Genomic DNA, 20,065 nt, shown 5'->3' with positions numbered 1-20,065 from the left:
CGGAACTTAGCTCTGGAAACTAAACATGGGTTCCACCACTTCAAGCCTCCAATAAGCAAAGTGGTGGTATTGCACCGGTTGATGAGAGTCAACTACCACCTAGTACTGCCTGGTAACACAGAGGTTGTGCATTCCTCCATGTGGTGTGGGTGCCACACCTTGACCCCTAAGTTGGTGCACACCTGGGTGGTCACCCACCATGTGCTTGTGCATGGAGATTATACCCAGGATTACTAATGGTCCCACCATCGTGAAGGTGCAAGCAGAGGATTTGGCTGTCACACACCGTCTGGACTTCTCCGAAATTGGATCCACTTTACTCGAGTGTCACCCGAATATCAGTTCCATCAGCGTTTTAGACTCCCAAGTTGCAAGTACAGCTTGCCTGGCATATCCGAGAGAATGTCTGTGACAATCTCAAGGACCATGAATACAATTGTTTGTGTTTCCTCATGAACTCCATCTTTATTCAGGACATTGCTGATTTTTGTGATTGAATCATTTATGGAGTATTGTCGTGAAGTACTAGTTGAATGTCCCATAAGTGGGGCATTCAACTAGTACAATTCAACTAGTTGGGGTACAATGGATTTGCAAGAATATTACTTGTTACTTTTTTGTGAGAACTTGACTGGGCATTTCCTCATGTATATTTAGTGTAAAATGGTAATAGTAAACAGGAGTTATCTCTGGTGCACCGTTTGAGCTAAAAGTGGATTAATACCATCAGGACTTGAAGCCATTGAGATTGTTCAGAATTCTTCTAATATCTTTCTGTTAGACACCTAAGGGAAGTATTCATTTGGTGGTGCTCCATGTTGTAGGCAAAAATTTACCAAAATTATCAGTCTAGGTATTAGAGGGAAATTATGACACTAGTAAACTAGCTTTCACTTTTAGGTGAAGGTGCTATTGAACCGTGAGGATGTGTCAGAGTTGGAAGTATGGGTGGATATAAGTTGCTTATTAAGTTGCAGTTTTGGGAAACGACCAGAATGCTTGATTACTGTTCACTGGGGAGTCAAGTTTTGTACTGGTGTACTTTTCAAAACATTTTTTATTGGAGTTTATTGGAGCTGTTCTATCAGTGTGTGAATAATTTATCTGGTTTTGATTGGGTACTTTGGTGGTAATACCTGAACCCATGAACTCTGTGACTTTTTTGGCATTTTGGACAAATATGCTCTCACCACACAAAGGTAGTATTATTGAAATGCATTGTGGTATCAGAATGACATCACTCCGTCTTATAGAGCTAGGATAATACCGGACTGTGTTGTGTAAAGCCATCAAAGAGTTGTTCTGGTGTTCTCCAAGCCTAGATCTAACCTTATCGAGCACGTGTAGGATGAATTGGGGTTCTGGATAGATTATGGCCAATATTCCACCTTTAATCCAGACCAGCTCTGGCAATTTAAAGAAATTAAATATTCACAGAACAATACCTACTTCAGCTTGGAGTACTGGTGTACTTTTCAAATATATCAGGTTCTATAGCAGTTATATGAGGTTCTGATTAGACACAAAATTGCTATGGTGCTACTTCAGCAGAAAGGCGTACAAAAATGATGATCACATACATCACAATGCGCTAAAAGCCTGTTAAACATTGCCAGTTATGAATCTCTACAAACCTGTGTACCCCTGCTATATTTCCACAGGCAAAATTTACTCCTGAATTATTCAAAAAAAAAAAAAAAGAGCACCCAACATGGCAATATCTCTTTCAACCCCAGTGGAAAAGCCTATATAGAAACAAACCAATTAGCATATGAAAACAGAACCTAATGACAATCTGAGTATGGATTTCATTAATGTACTCCCAGAAAATGAGACGACCTACCCACCATGACAAACTCCTTATAGACTGTGATAATTTTTTTCTGCAATGAAGAAAAGACATTCTGAGCACAAATCTCAAACAACTACATTAGTTCACTCCTCACAGTTTTCACAATTTTACCAAAGTATAAACTGACAGCACAAAAACAGATGGTAAGGATGGTGCAGCCACGATCTTCCTAGCAATCACATTTTCCAGCAATTCCTATTGGAATGCATTGAGTAGACTGTGGAATTGTATATCATACTTTTCACTTGGGAAAACCATTAATGAACGTTCACTTCATCAAACCATTATATACATACAGGTAGTTCTCGACTTTACGAGTTAATTCGTTCCTAGCAGACGCTCGTAAAGCGGAAATTTATTTCCCATAGACATAAGGTTAAAAATAGGAGTTACATTCTCAACAATGAAATTAGTTAGCTAATTAGTTTTTGTTTAAACAATGATTGATTTATCAAAAGAAATGAAAATGTAGCCTGTAAAATGAAGCAAATTATAATAATAGAGAAATCACTTACGACTTACAAATGTTAATTCTTCATCGTTGACTAAATGCACACTCGTTGATCACTCATTTTGGCTCGCCACTTGTTAGTTTGTTGCACAAGGAGTCGTCTTCTTCAGAAATGTTTCAAGAGGCGTTTGTTTCCAAGATAATCTCCTATTTTCTTTATAAATTTCACGATTGTATGCATAAGCATTTTTAACGGCATGCACAAATTGCAACTAACAAGATTCGTGTGGAGTAGAGAGTATATGAAGCTTAAAAAAAAAAAAAAAGAATAAAGAGAAAATTTGGAAAATTTATTTTTTTTTTATATGATTGAAGATTTCAATAAAGGGGAAACACATTTCACCATAATAACGTAAAAAACCACACAATTCCAGCTATCGGTATTTTCGCAAATGCAAGAAGATCGAGTTTACTGCCCGTTTATAATTTCTTGCAGTAACAGAAAAGCCCAATAAATCGGAAAGTGAAAATTGTTTTTATTGTTTTATGGTTGTGACCTCCAGAAATGTGCTTTAGAAAAATACCACAAAGGCGTAATTGATTCTTATAACGGAACATATGATAACGATGAAAGTTTAGTGCATTTTAATGATTTGAATCGGTAACTAATACAATTTACAAACCATGCTCACGACCTTTTATATGTCCTTAAGGTCACGAGCGTGACCTTAAAAATGACATTTTAGATAGATAAATAGCTTATTTATAGCTTAGTTATACAGCAATTTAACTTCCGAGATCTTGAAATGAATTACCAAAAAACAATGTGTTATTGGGTTCACATTACGATATTTTAACGATACGATGGTGTCTCTGGAACTGATTAATATTGTAAAACTAGGTACACTATTGTATAGCTACGCACGTGGTTTGGAATACAGTATTTATGAATGTTTAACATTCATTTTTTGCAATTAATGTTCATATTTTCGATTTTGTTGATACTTGATACTTGGGGGAAAAAAAACTCGTAAAGCGAGAACTGCCTATAGTTTGTTTCAGTGCTGTCTGTGCTCTTAAGTGTGCACACTCTTCCACTCATCCATTGTTGTGAAAATCTGAGCCATTTTAATGCAACTTCGAAGTAAAAAACAACTAAGCAGATTCTGCTGGATTCCCAGATCATTTTGTAATCCCATTACAAATGCACCAATTATGCCAAAAGTGCTATTGTTCTGATCTCATATTTTTTTTTTATTTTTTATTTTTAATTTAATACTTCGACTATAAATCCTGTATTAAATTAACATAGGTCAGGACTTTGGGAAAGACAAACTTCTAATAGAGAACTTCAAATCAAACATTAGGTGAATAATGGATATCTACAGGATGTTCAGAAAGTCCCTATGCACATGCGTCAATGACATGAGTGATATGAGTTGCTGTGCACTATCATGTGATGTGGTATCGACCCCATGCACCTAGTGGTGTGTGTCAAGGTCAATTGGCTGTGAGATAATTATTGTGAGAAGTCGATTGTGGAGTGTGTTAATGATTGTTTTGTCATTGAGGAGCATATTCTTTTGTTTGAATTTTTTTTTAAAGAAGTGGGGCAAGTATATGAAAAACATTTGAGAAAACATTTCTAAGAAATTTTCAAATATGCTAGTACAACATTGGCATGCTGTGCATTATCGGCATTAATAGAAAAATTTTGTGAGACTGGTGCTGTACATGATATGGAGTGTTAGGGATGACCACCAAAACTGGCAGAAGAGAAACTTCTGTATATTTCAGATTCAATGCTGCAAAGGCCTTCAAAATCAATATGAAGTTGTCATGACAGCAAAACATCGGTTTTGCAACTGCACATTTAGCAGTAAGGAAAAAGCTATGCCCTTTCCCACAGAAAATCACAGTCATCCAAGAATTAAAAGCAGCAGATCACCAAAAGCAACTATATTGCTGGTGCTCGTTTCAGCAGTTCATCACTGAAAATACCACTGGTATCATACATTATTCACTGATGAAGTGTGGTTCCATTTGTTAGGTTATATGTGAATGCTCCGATTATGGACCTCCGAAAGTCTACATCAGACACCTCTTCATCTGCAGAAGATTCGTTTTTCGATTACTATCTTCAGAATAAAAGACTCATTGGGCCTATATATCAATGAAACAATAACCTGTGAACATTACTGTTACAATATTCTCTACTAATTCACCAGCAAACTGAATGAGGATGAAATCAAGAATGAGTGGTTTCAGCAGGATTCTGCCACTGCGCATATTGCTACACATTTGATAATACTCTGACATGAAATTTTTGCTGATTGAATAATCTCAAAAAATCTGCCCACCACCACCAGACTCCACCTGATGTTTATCTGTGAGGGAGCAGCAAAAGATCAAGTTTCTAATATGAAGAAAACCCATGATCATTTCAGGAATACTACACTGCCATATTTGCTTACATCAGAGGCATTGCACACGAACTAAAGATGGTTTTTGAAATGTCATATGTTGAGGCCTGTTTTGATATCCATGGAGGTCAATTTCGACATCTATTGCAGTGGACTACTTATGTAAGTAAAACTGGGCAATAACAAACAATTTGTAATAATAACATCAAAAACTTACTTTCCTTTGAACTAGGTGTATAGTGACTTTCCAAATACCAAGTAGTTTACATCAAATAGAAAACAAACGAAGCCACTCTTACCCAATTTTAAACACACACACACCAACCGTTTATGACTGATTGAATAATGAAATAAAATAAAATAAAATAAAATGATAGAAAAGACTGTAAAATAATATTTACAAAAAACTAAACTATAACAAAAATAAAATAAGTTAAAATGCATTAAAATATAAATATAAAAGCGATAAAAAGACGATAAAAAACACTATTAGAGCTTTCGGAGGTGTCTACCTCCTTCTTCAGTAATAGTGAGACTTAAGCGACACATCCTTAAATACCAGGTTCACGGCACACGTGGATGACCAGGCGCATACTCAGCATTCCTTTCACTTGTACCAGAACCGGAAGTGGTCTGGAGACGTGGAAAATTAAAACGTTTATCTCTGGCCAAAACCACCGCCTCAAAAAGGGGGTGAAGCCTAACTCCCCTGTCTCTGTTCATGCTATTGTTACCAGAGGATCCAATCCACAGACTTTCCAGCCACTTACGGTCCCAGAATCTATGCGCCTGGTCAAGGATGACAGCGTTGTCGGGGGAGATCTGGTGTTGTTTTTCCCAATAATGCTCGGCAATGGCGGATTTATTGAGCTCTGCGGTCCGTATCGCTCGTGAATGTTCCCCCAGACGGTCCTTGAGACGCCGTCCTGTCTCCCCCACGTAACATTCCCCACAATCTGAACATGTGATCTCATATACGACCCCACTACTAGAATCCTTAGTAATGGGGTCTTTGACCTGTGACACTACTGTGTGCAACCTCCGGCCCGGAAGCTGCACACAGCGTGTCTGAAAGTCGCGAAGCATCCTCGCAATGCGATCTGACAGGCCCAGATAGTAGGGAACATACACTGTGGTAAGCGGTACAGGCGGAACTACCCGATTGGGGTCTTCCTCTCTCTGTTGTATTCATCAATGACCCTCTGGGGGTAACTGCACCTCATAAGATCCGTCGTGATTTGCCTAATTTCCTTCTCCCCCTCCTCAGGGGTACTGCAATGTGTTCTCATCCTACCCAAAAGTGCTCTGGCCACACTATTTTTATGTTGGACAGTCTGTGCCGTCCTATAATGTGTGTACTGGCCCCTACACATTGGTTTCCTATAAACCTTAGTTCTAAGTCTGGGGCCCTCCCTATATACCATTATGTTCAGAAATGGGAGGGTACATCTATTTCTACCTCCGATGTGAATTTTATAAAGGGGGAGAAACCATTGAGAAACGAGACCACATCTTCCTCTCTCCCCTTCTTTACAATAGTGAATGTGTCATCAACATATCGTTTCCACTTACGCATAGGGAACTCCAATCTCGCGAAAACCCTATTCTCAAATTCCTCCATAGCCAGATTTGCAACAATGGCGCTGATTGGAGAACCCATGGCTGTGCCGTGAACCTGTTTATACATCACTCCTTGGAAAACCAAGGTTGTACTAGAAAGACATAATTCAACAGCACCACATATATCTTCTATGTTTAGGTGGGATCTAGCATTTAAGGTATTATCCTTTTGTAAAGCCAACCTCACACATTCTACCCCATCTGCTATGGGGATACACGTAAATAATGATATAACATCTAATGACATCATCATCTCGTCCTCCCCTATTTCTTGACTCCTTACAAAGTTCACAAATTCCACACTGTCTGCAATGACCAACGCGGACCGCCCCACAACCGGGGAAATCAGCTGCGCCAGATATTTTGATAAAGCATACGTAGGGCTACCAATGAAGGAAACTATGGGCCGTAATGGAACATTTTCTTTGTGTGTCTTAGGTAACCCATAAAATCTGGACAGTCGACACCCTGTTGCATGCATGGACCAATACTTGTCCTTTGGAATCTTTTCCATTCTTAGCCAGGAAAGTAGCATCTTATTTATACACTGTTCTAAGCTAGCCAAGTGGTTTCTGTGGATAATCTTATAAGCACCACTATCACCTAATAAGTCTAACACTTTCTTGTGGTAATCTTCTTTGTTTAATACCACCGTTGATCTGCCTTTATCTGCTGGTAGGATTATAATATCTTCGTCCCGTTTAAGTTCTTCTAGTGCTTTCTTCTGTTTCGGGGTAAGATTTGGAGCAATCGTTTTTGCTTGGCCCAGGATGGCGACAGCTTTAACACGAATTTGATTAGCAATATGTTCAGGTAATTTGCTAATTGCCCTCTCAATACCTATAGATGTTTCGGTAATTGGAGGCTTAGGGGGTAGCAAGGCAAACTTACGTCCAAGAGCCAATAGTCTCTCTTGTTCTTGGGTTAACGATTTGCCACTTAAATTCTGAATAAAGTTGGAATGGTCGCTACCCCTAAATACAGTGGACTGCTCCTCTAATAACGTGTGAAACTTCCTAACATGTCTCTGTTTATATGAATAGGTAATCCTATTCGTCCTCTCCAGAACTAACCTCTTCACACCTATCAGGTGTAGGGGGGACAATCTACTACTAATATCGCCTAATGCTACATCAATCAATCTCCTACTATGTCTCAAATCATGAAGTTTTTGAATCCATGTATTCAAAACCTTCTTTTGATACCATGTGATAATCCTGGACAAACGGGCATCTTTAAATGGTGCCTTGATCCTAAATCCATGTGGCATAAGATTATGATCCCTGCAACCGTAGGCAAACCTTAAGTGCTGTTGCTGTTTGGACTCAGCTGTGCTATATCTTTGGAACCTTCGGATGTGCCGCAAAACTGTATGGCCATAAACATTAATTATATCTGCAATAAGGCCTCTGAGGTTGGGATTATTCATACCACCAATTTTAAACACACACACCAACCGTTTATGACTGATTGAATAATGAAATAAAATAAAATAAAATAAAATGATAGAAAAGGCTGTAAAATAATATTTACAAAAAACTTTTAATTATTTACAAAAAACTAAACTATAACAAAAATAAAATAAGTTAAAATGCATTAAAATATAAATATAATATTATAATAAAGAAATTATAAAGATATTATAAATGAATATATTATAATCCTACCAGCAGATAAAGGCAGATCAACGGTGGTATTAAACAAAGAAGATTACCACAAGAAAGTGTTAGACTTATTAGGTGATAGTAGTACTTATAAGATTATCCACAGAAACCCCTTGGCTAGCTTAGAACAGTGTGTAAATAAGATGCTACTTTCCTGGCTAAGAATGGAAAAGATTCCGAAGGACAAGTATTGGTCCATGCATGCAACAGGGTGTCGAATGCCCAGATTTTATGGGTTACCTAAGACACACAAAGAAAATGTTCCATTACGGCCCATAGTTTCCTTCATTGGTAGCCCTACGTATGCTTTATCAAAATATCTGGCGCAGCTGATTTCCCCGGTTGTGGGGCGGTCCGCGTTGGTCATTGCAGACAGTGTGGAATTTGTGAACTTTGTAAGGAGTCAAGAAATAGGGGAGGACGAGATGATGATGTCATTAGATGTTATATCATTATTTACGTGTATCCCCATAGCACATGGGGTAGAATGTGTGAAATTGGCTTTACAAAAGGATGATACCTTAAGTGCTAGATCTCACCTAAACATAGAAGATATATGTGGTGCTGTTGAATTATGTCTTTTTAGTACAACCTTGGTTTTCCAAGGTGTGATGTATAAACAGGTTCACGGCACAGCCATGGGTTCTCCAATCAGCGCCATTGTTGCAAATCTGGCTATGGAGGAATTTGAGAATAGGGGTTTTGCGAGATTGGAGTTCCCTATGCGTAAGTGGAAACGATATGTTGATGACACATTCACTATTGTAAAGAAGGGGCGAGAGGAAGATGTGGTCTCGTTTCTCAATGGTTTCTCCCCCTTTATAAAATTCACCTCGGAGGTAGAAATAGATGGTACCCTCCCATTTCTGGACATGATGGTATATAGGGAAGGCCCCAGACTTAGAACTAAGGTTTATAGGAAACCAATGTGTAGGGGCCAGTACACACATTATAGGACGGCACAGACTGTCCAACGTAAAAATAGTGTGGCCAGAGCACTTTTGGGTATGAGAACACATTGCAGTACCCCTGAGGAGGGGGAGAAGGAAATTAGGCAAATCACAACGGATCTTATGAGGTGCGGTTACCCCCCAGAGGGTCATTGATGAATACAACAGAGAGGAAGAGCCCATCGGGTAGTTCTGTCAGATCGCATTGCGAGGATGCTTCGCGACTTTCAGACACGCTGTGTGCAGCTTCCGGGCCGGAGGTTGCACACAGTAGTGTCACAGGTCAAAGACCCCATTACTAGGGATTCTAGTAGTGGGGTCGTATATGAGATCACATGTCCGGATTGTGGGGAATGTTACGTGGGGGAGACAGGACGGCGTCTCAAGGACCGTCTGGGGGAACATTCACGAGCGATACGGACCGCAGAGCTCAATAAATCCACCATTGCCGAGCATTATTGGGAAAAACAACACCAGATCTCCCCCCGACAACGCTGTCATCCTTGACCGGGCGCATGGATTCTGGGACCGTAAGTGGCTGGAAAGTCTGTGGATTGGATCCTCTGGTAACAATAGCATGAATAGAGACAGGGGAGTTAGGCTTCACCCCCTTTTTGAGGCAGTGGTTTTGGCCAGAGATAAACGTTTTAATTTTCCACGTCTCCGGTTCTGGTACAAGTGAAAGGAATGCTGAGTATGCGCCTGGTCATCCACGTGTGCCGTGAACCTGGTATTTAAGGATGTGTCGCTTAAGTCTCACTATTACTGAAGAAGGAGGCAGACACCTCCGAAAGCTCTAATAGTGTTTTTTATCATCTTTTTATCGCTTTTATATTTATATTTTAATGCATTTTAACTTATTTTATTTTTGTTATAGTTTAGTTTTTTGTAAATAATTAGAAGTTTTTTGTAAATATTATTTTAGTCTTTTCTATCATTTTATTTTATTTTATTTTATTTCATTATTCAATCAGTCATAAACGGTTGGTGTGTGTGTTTAAAATTGGTGGTATGAATAATCCCAACCTCAGAGGCCTTATTGCAGATGAAGCCACTCTTGACTTACTGACAGCTGCTTTCTCCCAAAAGATGACTCTCAACAGTGTTAAAATTCAACTTACTGTTCGACACCTAATAACTCGCTGTCCAGTTTATCAAAGAGAGGAATGTTGGACCTTTAACTCTCTCTCTCTCTCTCTCTCTCTCTCTCTCTCTCTCTCTCTCTCTCTCAAAATTTCATTCCTCTTTAAGACTATAGCATATCCTAGGGGACATTGTAGAGCTTTTTTTAACTTCTTAGAAGTGATGAATAAATATCACATGATTTGGCCTCCATGTTCCATGAGGAACATCTGCTTACCATATACAACACAGTATTGGAATGTTATGGCCTTAGTTTTGTCAGTGCGCCAATAAACCCCCAACAATCTTCCAGCAGCTGCTTTACAGAAAAATTTAAGAAAATTTTGAGTGGTACTTAATAGAAAGTATCTTACTAATTTCTAGTAAGCTGTCATACATGCTTCTAGAAATTTTAATTCAGAAACATGAATTACTATTCATGTTTCTGAATTAAAATTTCTGAATAGTAGGTGATCTCTACTATTCAGGTTTCTGAATTAAAATCTGGTTTTGCAACAGCTTGCATTTGTCTAAATACCATTGGTGCCATAGTGTTGAAATTTTTAAATTTTAAGGCAAAATCCCTTCTGACATCCACTCAATTGCCAGTGACTTTCTTTAGTTAAAGTTTGGGACATTTTTGTGCTTGCTTTTGTGTATTGCTATGTAAGTGACTTATCAATGTGGTATTGCTTGTGGGAGGGATGGAAGGAGGGGGGAGAGCGCAAAAGACTTAAAAAGTTTATGGCAGAAAAGTAATAAATACTATACAATTGTAATTAAACTGAACAGCTAAGTTTGCAGTATAAAAAATAAAGTTTAAGTGTTCTGTAAGGTTATAGTCTTTGTAATTGATTGATAATTACATAAGATAACTCTACTTAGTTTTCACTTCTGTTATTTGTAAGAAGAAAATAAAATTCAATTGAAATAAGTAAAAATCGAATGCTTCTGAAATGTAGCACACTGTTTACATTTACCTAACCTTTTCTTATTAGTGATATGATTATTTTGATCATTTAGACAGTTTTAATTTGCATTAGAAAAGTAATAAAATTATTTTATTAAAATCTCTTGAATAATAAAAATTATTTTCTTTTCTAGTTGTCAACAATAGGTAGATGTGAATATGAGAAAACATGTGCCCTCTTAGTTCAGCTGTTTGACCAAGCAGCACAAACATACCAGGAACTTTTGAGTTCTCAGAACCCTTCACAGTTAGATGTTGCTGTCCAGGAAGGTAAATAAACCAAAGTATTGATAATGCGATTCATGCATATGATATGTGAGGTATATTAAAAATGATTCCAAATTTTACTATAAAAGTTTATTGAGTGAACAGTTGGGCTTACTAACCTAATCACCTTCAAAGTACCTTCCTTCTGCTTGCACACACTTGCTCCATCATTCTTGCCAAACTTTGAAACATTCTTTAAAATTTTGTTTTTTTAGGGAATGTAGAACTGCTTTGATATTTTCTGTGACATTATCCATTTTAGTAAAACAATGACTGAAGCCCCATTTTCAGTTATGGACCAGCCAAAAGTCTGATGGTGCAAGGTTGTGGGAGTAAAGAAGCTACTACCTGACTGTGATATATTTACATATTTGTTTATTTATTTTTTTGCAGCCAAGAACTGTGGAACTGCCCATTGCCTTGGTGCAGGATCCATCCATCTTTCTATTTTTGGGGCTGTCTTCACCTCACATTCTCATACAAATGTGTCAAAACATCAGTATAGTAACCATCAGTAATGCTTCACCCCTAGTCACAATTTTGTGGTGCACTATACCAGGGGTGGCCAACAAGTCGATTGCGGTTTTAATTTCAGTCAATCACAACAAAATTTTAAACATATATAAAAAAGATCCCCAGGGTCCCTTCTACTTCTGTCTGTCTCTCTCTCTCTCTCTCTCTCTCTCTCTCTCTCTCTCTCTCTCTCTCTCTCATGGTAATTCAGATTTTTTTATTTTTTTTTATTTTGGCTAGGGCAGCAGAACTCTCAGGCTTCTTTGCACCATGCAGCTAATAATAATAATAATAAATAGATTAGTCAAAATATTATTATTATGCGCCCCACTGCATGTGCTTATTAAGATCCATTGAACGACATGACTACTCTTGTCGTCACGCAATTATGTTGTGGAGAGCGTGTGTAGGTGTTGAATTATTATTTAGCTTACCTAATATTAATAACTGGACAGTACTTATACGTTAACTTTATTCGATTTAAAATGATACTACGAAAAAGAGTAAAACGTATCATTTTCATCAAGTGGGAAGAATACTTTTTTGTAACGATAAAAGAAAAATGTTGTTGTTTGATTTGCAATGCTTCTGTGGCTATACCCAAAAAAGGAAATTTAAAAAGGCACTTCAACGCATTCCATGGTAAATACCAATCGGATTTTCCGCCTAATAGGGACCTTAGAAAAAATAAAACTTAAATCCTGATTATTCACACAACAAAATTTCTTCGTGACACCTAATTTGCAATCTAAAGCAGTAACTGTAGCATCATTTAAAGTGAGTCATCTTCTTGCAAAAAAATGCAAACCATTTTCTGATGGTCAATTCATCAAATACACATTTTTAGAAATAACGGATTCTTTTTTTGAAAATTTTAAGGACAAAAATGAAATTAAAAGTGGTCTTCAAGAGCTGCAGTTATCTCGAAATGCTGTGATGTGACGTATCGAAAAAATGAGTAAAAATGTGAGCGAACAATTGTGCGCTCACATTGCTAATTATGTGTCCTTTTCTTTACAACTGGATGAATCTACAGACATCAGTTGATACAGCTCAATTGCTCATTTTTGTTCATATGGGTTTTGGTGATTCTGCCACTTGAGAAGAACTGCTGGGTATAGTTTCGTTAAAAGAAAGAACTAGAGGTCCAGATGGAGCTAAAGCAATGACAGGGCATCTTACCGGATTCATCGCATTTTGCCAAAAGGATGATGCATTCCCAGATTTTTTGAGTTGCCACTGTCTCATCCACCAACAAGTGTTAACCAGCAAAAGATTAAATACTAAAAGTGTTATGGACATAGCTTTCAAAATTGCAAATTCCATCAGAGGACAATCTCTTCAAAGGAGACTTTTCAAAATGCAAGATTGTACCCACAGATATGAGGTAGTTGAGTCAGAATAAATCTCTACAGAGATTTCGAAATTTGCTGAATGAAATTAAAAAATTTGTTGATCAAACCTTTTTTGGGGAAATGATTATCAGCAGCTACGGAGTATTTGTGTGTAGATCACACAAATCTAGCTTTTTTGGCAGATTTTACCAGTAAATTAAGTGATCTGAATTTGCAATTACAAGGAAAAAATAAAAATGTTAGTGACATGATTCGTAGTATTTCTGCATATAAATATCAATTTTTGGCAATGACTAAGGATCTCAAAGAAAAAAAAATTTGATCATTTTGCAAATAGGCATAACCCCTGGCCTTGTGGCCGTGAAGGGCTTATTGCAATGTAGCCATTGTATTACTATTATTATTATTATTGCAATAAAGATTTCTATCATTTGCAAAAATATCCTGTTTTTGAATTTAATAGTGAGAAATATGTTTCTGAAATTGAGAAAGTTGTGGACGATTTTGAAACCAGATTCAGTGATTTTAAAACAATTGAAGACATTGTTTAATATATTTCTTATCCATTTAATGTCAACTTAGATACAAAACAAATTTCAGAAAAAATTGCTGAGATTTTTCACATGGAGAAACAAAAATATATTACTTGAAAATGAAATTATTACATTGCGAAACAATATCTTCCTAAAAGCCAGATCATCAAAAAAAAGGCTTTTGGAAATATGTTTGCCGAGAAAATTACTCAAATGTCAAAAAATGCAGTAAACTTTTAAATTCCTGTTTTGATTCTACATATTTATGTGAATTGGCCTTTTCGTATTTGAAACACACAAAGACGAAGAATTACTCTGCTCTTATGATTCAGATTTGCACATAGAAGATTCCTTACGGTTGTCCTTATCACAGTATATCCCCGATTTTTATAGTTTGGCAGATGACATGAACACAAACTTTGCATAAATTAAAATTTCAAATACGTATGAATTTAAAATAAGAATTCTGAATTGTATTTAATTTTAAAATTTATAAACAACATTTTTCAATATGTGTTGATTAACTTTTTTAATCATGTGCAATGAAATTCTTGAGATGGTAGATTGCGGCACATTTTGAAGAAAAAAAGTAGATCACATCACAAATTAAGTTGGCCACCCCTGCATTATACAATACCCTCATTTCTGAGAAAAATGATCAGTATTACTTTGACATTGGATTTTATTGCACCAGACTTCATGGGCCTTGGAAAATTTTTGTGTGCCATTTGGATGACCTTAGTCTTGAGATTGTAGGTGAACACCCAACTCTGATCCGTACTGGCCACTTTTCTTAGGAAGCTCAGATTCTGCATGGATCTTTTGAAAAAAATCACATAGGTTGGCTTTCTTGCAGTCCATTTGATTACCCGACAGCAAGTGTGGAACAGACTTTGCACGCAGTGATGCCTCCCTTAAACTTGTGTCAGGATTGTGTGTACTGAACCTACAGACTGTTCACCTTCTTGAGCAATCTCAACAGTCATTTACCTATCATTTTACACAAGTTTCTTAACTTTTGTTGTTTTTTGTTGTCGAAGGGCATCTGTTGCAAGGTTCGTCTTCCATTTTTCCTGCATGTTTATTAACCACTCAAACTGCTGGTTTTTTTTCAAAGAATCATCTCCATAAACTTGGTGTAATGCTTGCAGTATCTCTGTAGCACTTTTCTCAAGAACTTTGTATTAGTATGCTGTTCAAAGTGTAACATTCTGCAGTAAATTGGTTGTGACACACGAGTGAAGTGGTCGAGCCAGTTTTTGCTTGGCTACATGCAAAATCATGGTCAATGTCAATGCCCCATGAAACCTTACATCCATAGCATCAACCATTTAAATGCCAGCATACAATTCTGGAAAGTTTTTTGAATGTACGTCATATACATACATATACAGTAGGCCCCCGTTATAACGCGGGTCGCTTTACGCTGATTCGCTATAACGCTGTTCTTATATTATAACCGGATCTGATTATAACGCTGTCACAGATCACCATAACGCTCTTTTACAGATTACATTTTTGACATATTAACGAAATCGTTTCATTTGATGGAGTCGATAGCTTGAAAATGAATATCAAAACAGCATTAAAACGTTTCCCACGCCGACTTGAGAAATTTTCCCACGCTCAGTGAAATTTTCTCGCACGCTAATTTAGTTTCAGTACAGTGACTTGTTACGTAATTCCGAGATCAACATTTTAAAAAATGATCAAGTATATTGCTTGTAATATTTGCGTTATATGCATTTATCCGAAGTTTAGACATCGTGCGTAACGGAAAGTTTACTTGAACATTGTATCGTAATTAATTCAACCAACGCAGTTACATTTTCGAAGAGCTAATAATGACTGAAAGGAATGAAAAAGCAACAACGTCTGGGCGCAGTACGAAGACTATAAATGTAAGAAAAAGACTGAATTTGAAAATTAAATTAGACGTTTTGAAGCGAATCGATTCCGGTCAACGACAAACGGATGTGTGCCATAATTTAGGACTTGCAACTTTAACTGTAAGAACAATTATAAAAAAATAAAGAATTAATTTTTGCAGCGGGAAAGATAGCTGTTCCACTGCAAGCAACTAGGGCTAGGCCGGCTATTAGGATTGAAATGGAAAGACTTTAATTTTATTGAAGATAATATTCCAATGCAGAATTCAGTTAAGTTAAATATTAAAAAAAAGCGAGAGAGAGAAAGAGATTAGCCAATATGATGATCTGAAGAAAACTCGCCTAAAAAAAAAAAATGTGGAACCATTTAAAACTGGTAAGGGCTGGTTGATTAGATTTAAAATCCAGGGAGAAGCCACAAGTGCAGATCAAGGAGCCGAAACTTTCAAAAAAGAACTTGTTAAAATTATTGAAGAGGGGTATTATGTGTTATCCTTCTCAACAAGTTTTTAACATAGATGAAGCAGGACTTTTGTGGAAATGAATGCCTAAAAGAAGTTTCATATTGAAAGAAGAAAAAAATATGCCAGGTTTCAAAGCGGCGAAGGATCGGTTGACTTTATTGTTGGTTGTAACGCTGCGGGGGATTTAAAATTAATACCCCTTTTAGTTTATTTGGAAGAGGGCCAAAGTTCAACTCAAAATTTACACATTTTTCATGATTAAATTCATCAATTAAATTAAATTCATTATTTTAATTGGAATTTTAAATTTACTTTTGAAATGCAAGTAGTTACCACATAATTATACGTATGCAATGCAGAATATTTTATATGTGCAAATATTTGAATATTAAATATTTTGACCGACATTTGTGCATCTTTTCATTACTGTTTATTATTCATTAGGAAATATCCTATGGCACCGACCGCAGCTCATAAATACATATGTTACCTTATGGGAAAGCGGCGCTCACTTAGCGCTCTGTTTTTCCGGAACGAATGATCAGCGTTAAGCGGGGGATCACCTGTATATATATATATATATATATATATATATATTAGCATTAGCATTAGTAGAGGCATTTGATGCAAGAAAGCAAGCTTATGCAGCATCAGCCAAAAAAAAAAAAAAAAATCCACTTCCACTTCACCCCTCTGTTCGTTCAAAATACCTGTCCAGCTGAGCCTTAAACTTATTTAGGCTATCAACATCCACGACAAGGGATGGAAGTCTGTTCCACCAACCACCTGCTGGCTAAAGGCAAATTTCCGCACGTATATCCTATATCTGTCTTTCCTCAATTTGAATTTATGCCCTCTCAGGTGATTATTCTGAGCGAGAGGAAGAATCCCATCAGCATTGAGTGTGCTCAAACCATTCAAGGCTTTATACACCTCTATCAGATCACCTCGCTGGTGCCTAGTCTCCAGACACTGTAATTTGCAAAACTTAAGCCTTTCTTCGTAAGAGCACCCCTTTGTTCCATTCACTAATCTTGTTCCCCTTCTCTGTACTCGTTCCATCACCTCTACATCCTTCTTGAAATGAGGCCTCCAGACCTGTATAAAGTACTCTAGGTGTGGCCTGACCATTGCCTTATACAAGGGAATAATCACCTCCTTATCCCTGCTAGAAAAATTCCTATATATCATTGACAATACACCATGAGCTACTCTTGCAGCCCGTCTGCACTGCTCAGAGAACTTCATATCTGCCTGCACAACCACCCCCAGGTCCTTTTCATTCTCTACCACTGTCAGTGTAGTACCACAGAGTTGATACGTTGCTCTGGGGTTGCTGTTTCCCATATGTAGTACTTTACATTTGTCAATGGTAAACTTCATTTGCCACCTCTCAGCCCATCTGCTCAACCTTTCCAGATCCTGTTGCAGCAGCATAGTGTCAGTAGTGTCCTTGACAACCCTGACTACCTTTGTATCGTCTGCAAACTTCGACATTAAGCTTGATATACCCTCATCAATATCATTTATGAATACAGAAAACAATAATGGACCCAACACTGAGCCCTGAGGGACTCCACTAATAACATTAGTCCACGACGAGCAGTGTCCGTTGATTACCACTCTCTGTCTTCTCCCCCTCAGCCATCCCTTTATCCACAGCAGCAATTTGCCTCCAATGCCACACTGCTCCAATTTGTGCAGCAGTCTTCCATATGCAACAGTATCAAAAGCCTTTATAAGATCCAAGTATATAATATCAAAGTTATTCCCTGCATCCAGTTTCTTTGTGACTGCATCATAGTATCCAATCAAATTGGTCAGGCAAGACTTCCCCTTAACAAAACCATGCTGTGTCCGAGCTATAACTGAAGTCTTGTCTAAATGATCCTGCAGTGCTTCTTTAACTAGTGCCTCCATTAATTTTCCTGGAACAGAAGTTAAACTCACAGGTCTATAATTACTTGTGTCAGCCTTTGATCCTCCTTTGTGAATTGGGGTGACATTTGCACATCTCCAGTCTGTGGGTACCTCCCCTGAGTCCAAGGAAGCTCTCATAATTATGGCCAAGGGTTTGCTTACTTCCATTGCTGCCTCTTTTAATATAACTGGATAGATCCCATCCACCCCGGGTACCTTTCTTGTGTTTATCTTCAACAATTTCTCCTCCACTTTACTCTCATTTATTACAAGATTCTCTAGCTTACTGCTAGAGTTGAAAGCCACCTCTGGCTTTCCCCTCGCTAAATAACTCCTCATGTGTGAATGTCGATGCAAAATATTCATTTAGTTTGTTAGCTACCTGAGCAGGATCATCAACAGTTGACCCATTGATATCAAGTGGACCAATCTGATTCATCCCCTTCCTTCTAGAGTTTACATAAGTAAAGAACTCTTTGCTGTTTTTCTTTGCATCCCTTGCCAAAGATTTCTCGTAATCTGCCTTCGCCTGCCTAACTTACTTTGTAACTTGGTTACAGATCAACTTGTATCTATCATAGGCTTCTGTGTCATGTGTTAATTTGTATGTATCCCATGCATGTTTCTTCTCTGCCATATGCCTCATCAGTTCATTTGACATCCATTTAGGCCTAAACCTTGAACAATATTTCTTAGTTGGTATGTCAAGCCTAGTAGCTTCCAAGATAAGTTCTTTGAATGCTTCCCATTTTGCATTTGCTGTTGGTAACATCATCAGTTAGTCCCACTGTATAGAATTTAAATACTGTCTCAGTCCATCGTAGTCGCCTTTACGAAAGCAATAACCCTTCCCTTTACCCCTAATGGTAGTTACCTCTTTGAGTAAATCCCACTTCAGCACACTGTGATCACTGCCACCTAGTGGTTCATTTATCTGCAGATTCTTAATGCATGAAGAATCACTGCTGATAATCAAATCAAGAGTATTCCTCCGTCTAGTTTCCTCCTGAACATGCTGATGTAGAAAACAATCATCCAATAAATCCACAAAAGCCTTGCTAGTGTGTGAGTGACCAGCCCCCAAATTCCAGTCAATATCTGGGAAATTAAAATCTCCCATTATAAGACTCTGATTTACTGGCCCACTCTATTTCCCTGTACAGTTTCTTATTATACTCATCAGAGTCATTAGGCCAATAGTACACTCCTACTCTCAATTTTGATCTCCCAATGCTTATGTCACACCAAACTGACTCGACACTGCACTGTCCAGCGATGTCCACTGGCTTCACTTCCTTGAATTTTATGTATTTCTTAACTAATACCATAACCCCTCCCCCCTTCCTATCCAGTTCTGCATTCCTTATATCTGTGTGACACCATGCCTCTGATATCCCAACAATATCTGCCTTTGATGTTTTGAGCAATACCTCAAATTCATCAAATTTATTTACTAAACTCCTAGCATTGGGTACACACAAGTGTACATGCACCTATTTCTATTTTTAGCTACCCTAACACAACCCATGTGTTTTCTTGTACCGCAATGACTCCCAGCAGTCTCTGAAATATCCTGCATCTTGTTTTTCAGGCTTGTGCTCATTCCAATAGAAGCAGTGCAAGAATCTCTTTCACCTCTGCCAGTGGTTACTGTTAATCTATTCGTCTTTGTCTGCCCCCAAGCTAGCAGTTTTCCGACCCAAATATACCTTTACATTATATATATAACATTTACATTATATATATATATATGTATATATATATATAATGTAAATGTTATGTATTGTAGTTAAAAGTTATTGTTTGGATGTTCTGCTAATGAAAGGCAAAGTTGGGAAGATAATTAGGATAAAAATAGAAACTCCTGCCCTCGTATTAAATTAATAGCTCAGAGTGTGGAAGAATTTTAGTTGTAGAAAAGTAAACAGTATATGATTGAAGAATATAAAGCTGGTGCTCAGGTTATATGGGGGCACAAAATTTCCCATTTGTGTTAGTAACGGCCCTGGACATATACAGTTTACTTTGTTACAACTAAAATTCTTCCACACTCTGAGCTTTTAGTGCAATAT

At 37.5% G+C, this 20,065-nt stretch overlaps 1 protein-coding gene across 1 annotated transcript in view; it reads left to right on the top strand.

Moving 5' to 3' along the window:
- Ranbp16 (Ran-binding protein 16) overlaps window positions 1-20,065 on the top strand; it is a 902,587-nt gene that overhangs the window by 341,647 nt on the left and 540,875 nt on the right. The window contains exon 12 of the mRNA XM_090384993.1: window positions 11,187-11,322. Coding sequence (XP_090241119.1) covers window positions 11,187-11,322 — 136 coding nt within the window. The remainder of the gene's footprint in view (window positions 1-11,186; window positions 11,323-20,065) is intronic.

Source organism: Mastigoproctus giganteus, chromosome 11 (assembly GCF_048544385.1).
Source record: "Mastigoproctus giganteus isolate SK-2022 chromosome 11, ASM4854438v1, whole genome shotgun sequence".
Taxonomy (NCBI): Eukaryota; Metazoa; Arthropoda; class Arachnida; order Uropygi; family Thelyphonidae; genus Mastigoproctus; species Mastigoproctus giganteus.
Note: the sequence above shows the minus strand (reverse complement) of the source record. Positions and strands in the feature narration are given on the sequence as shown.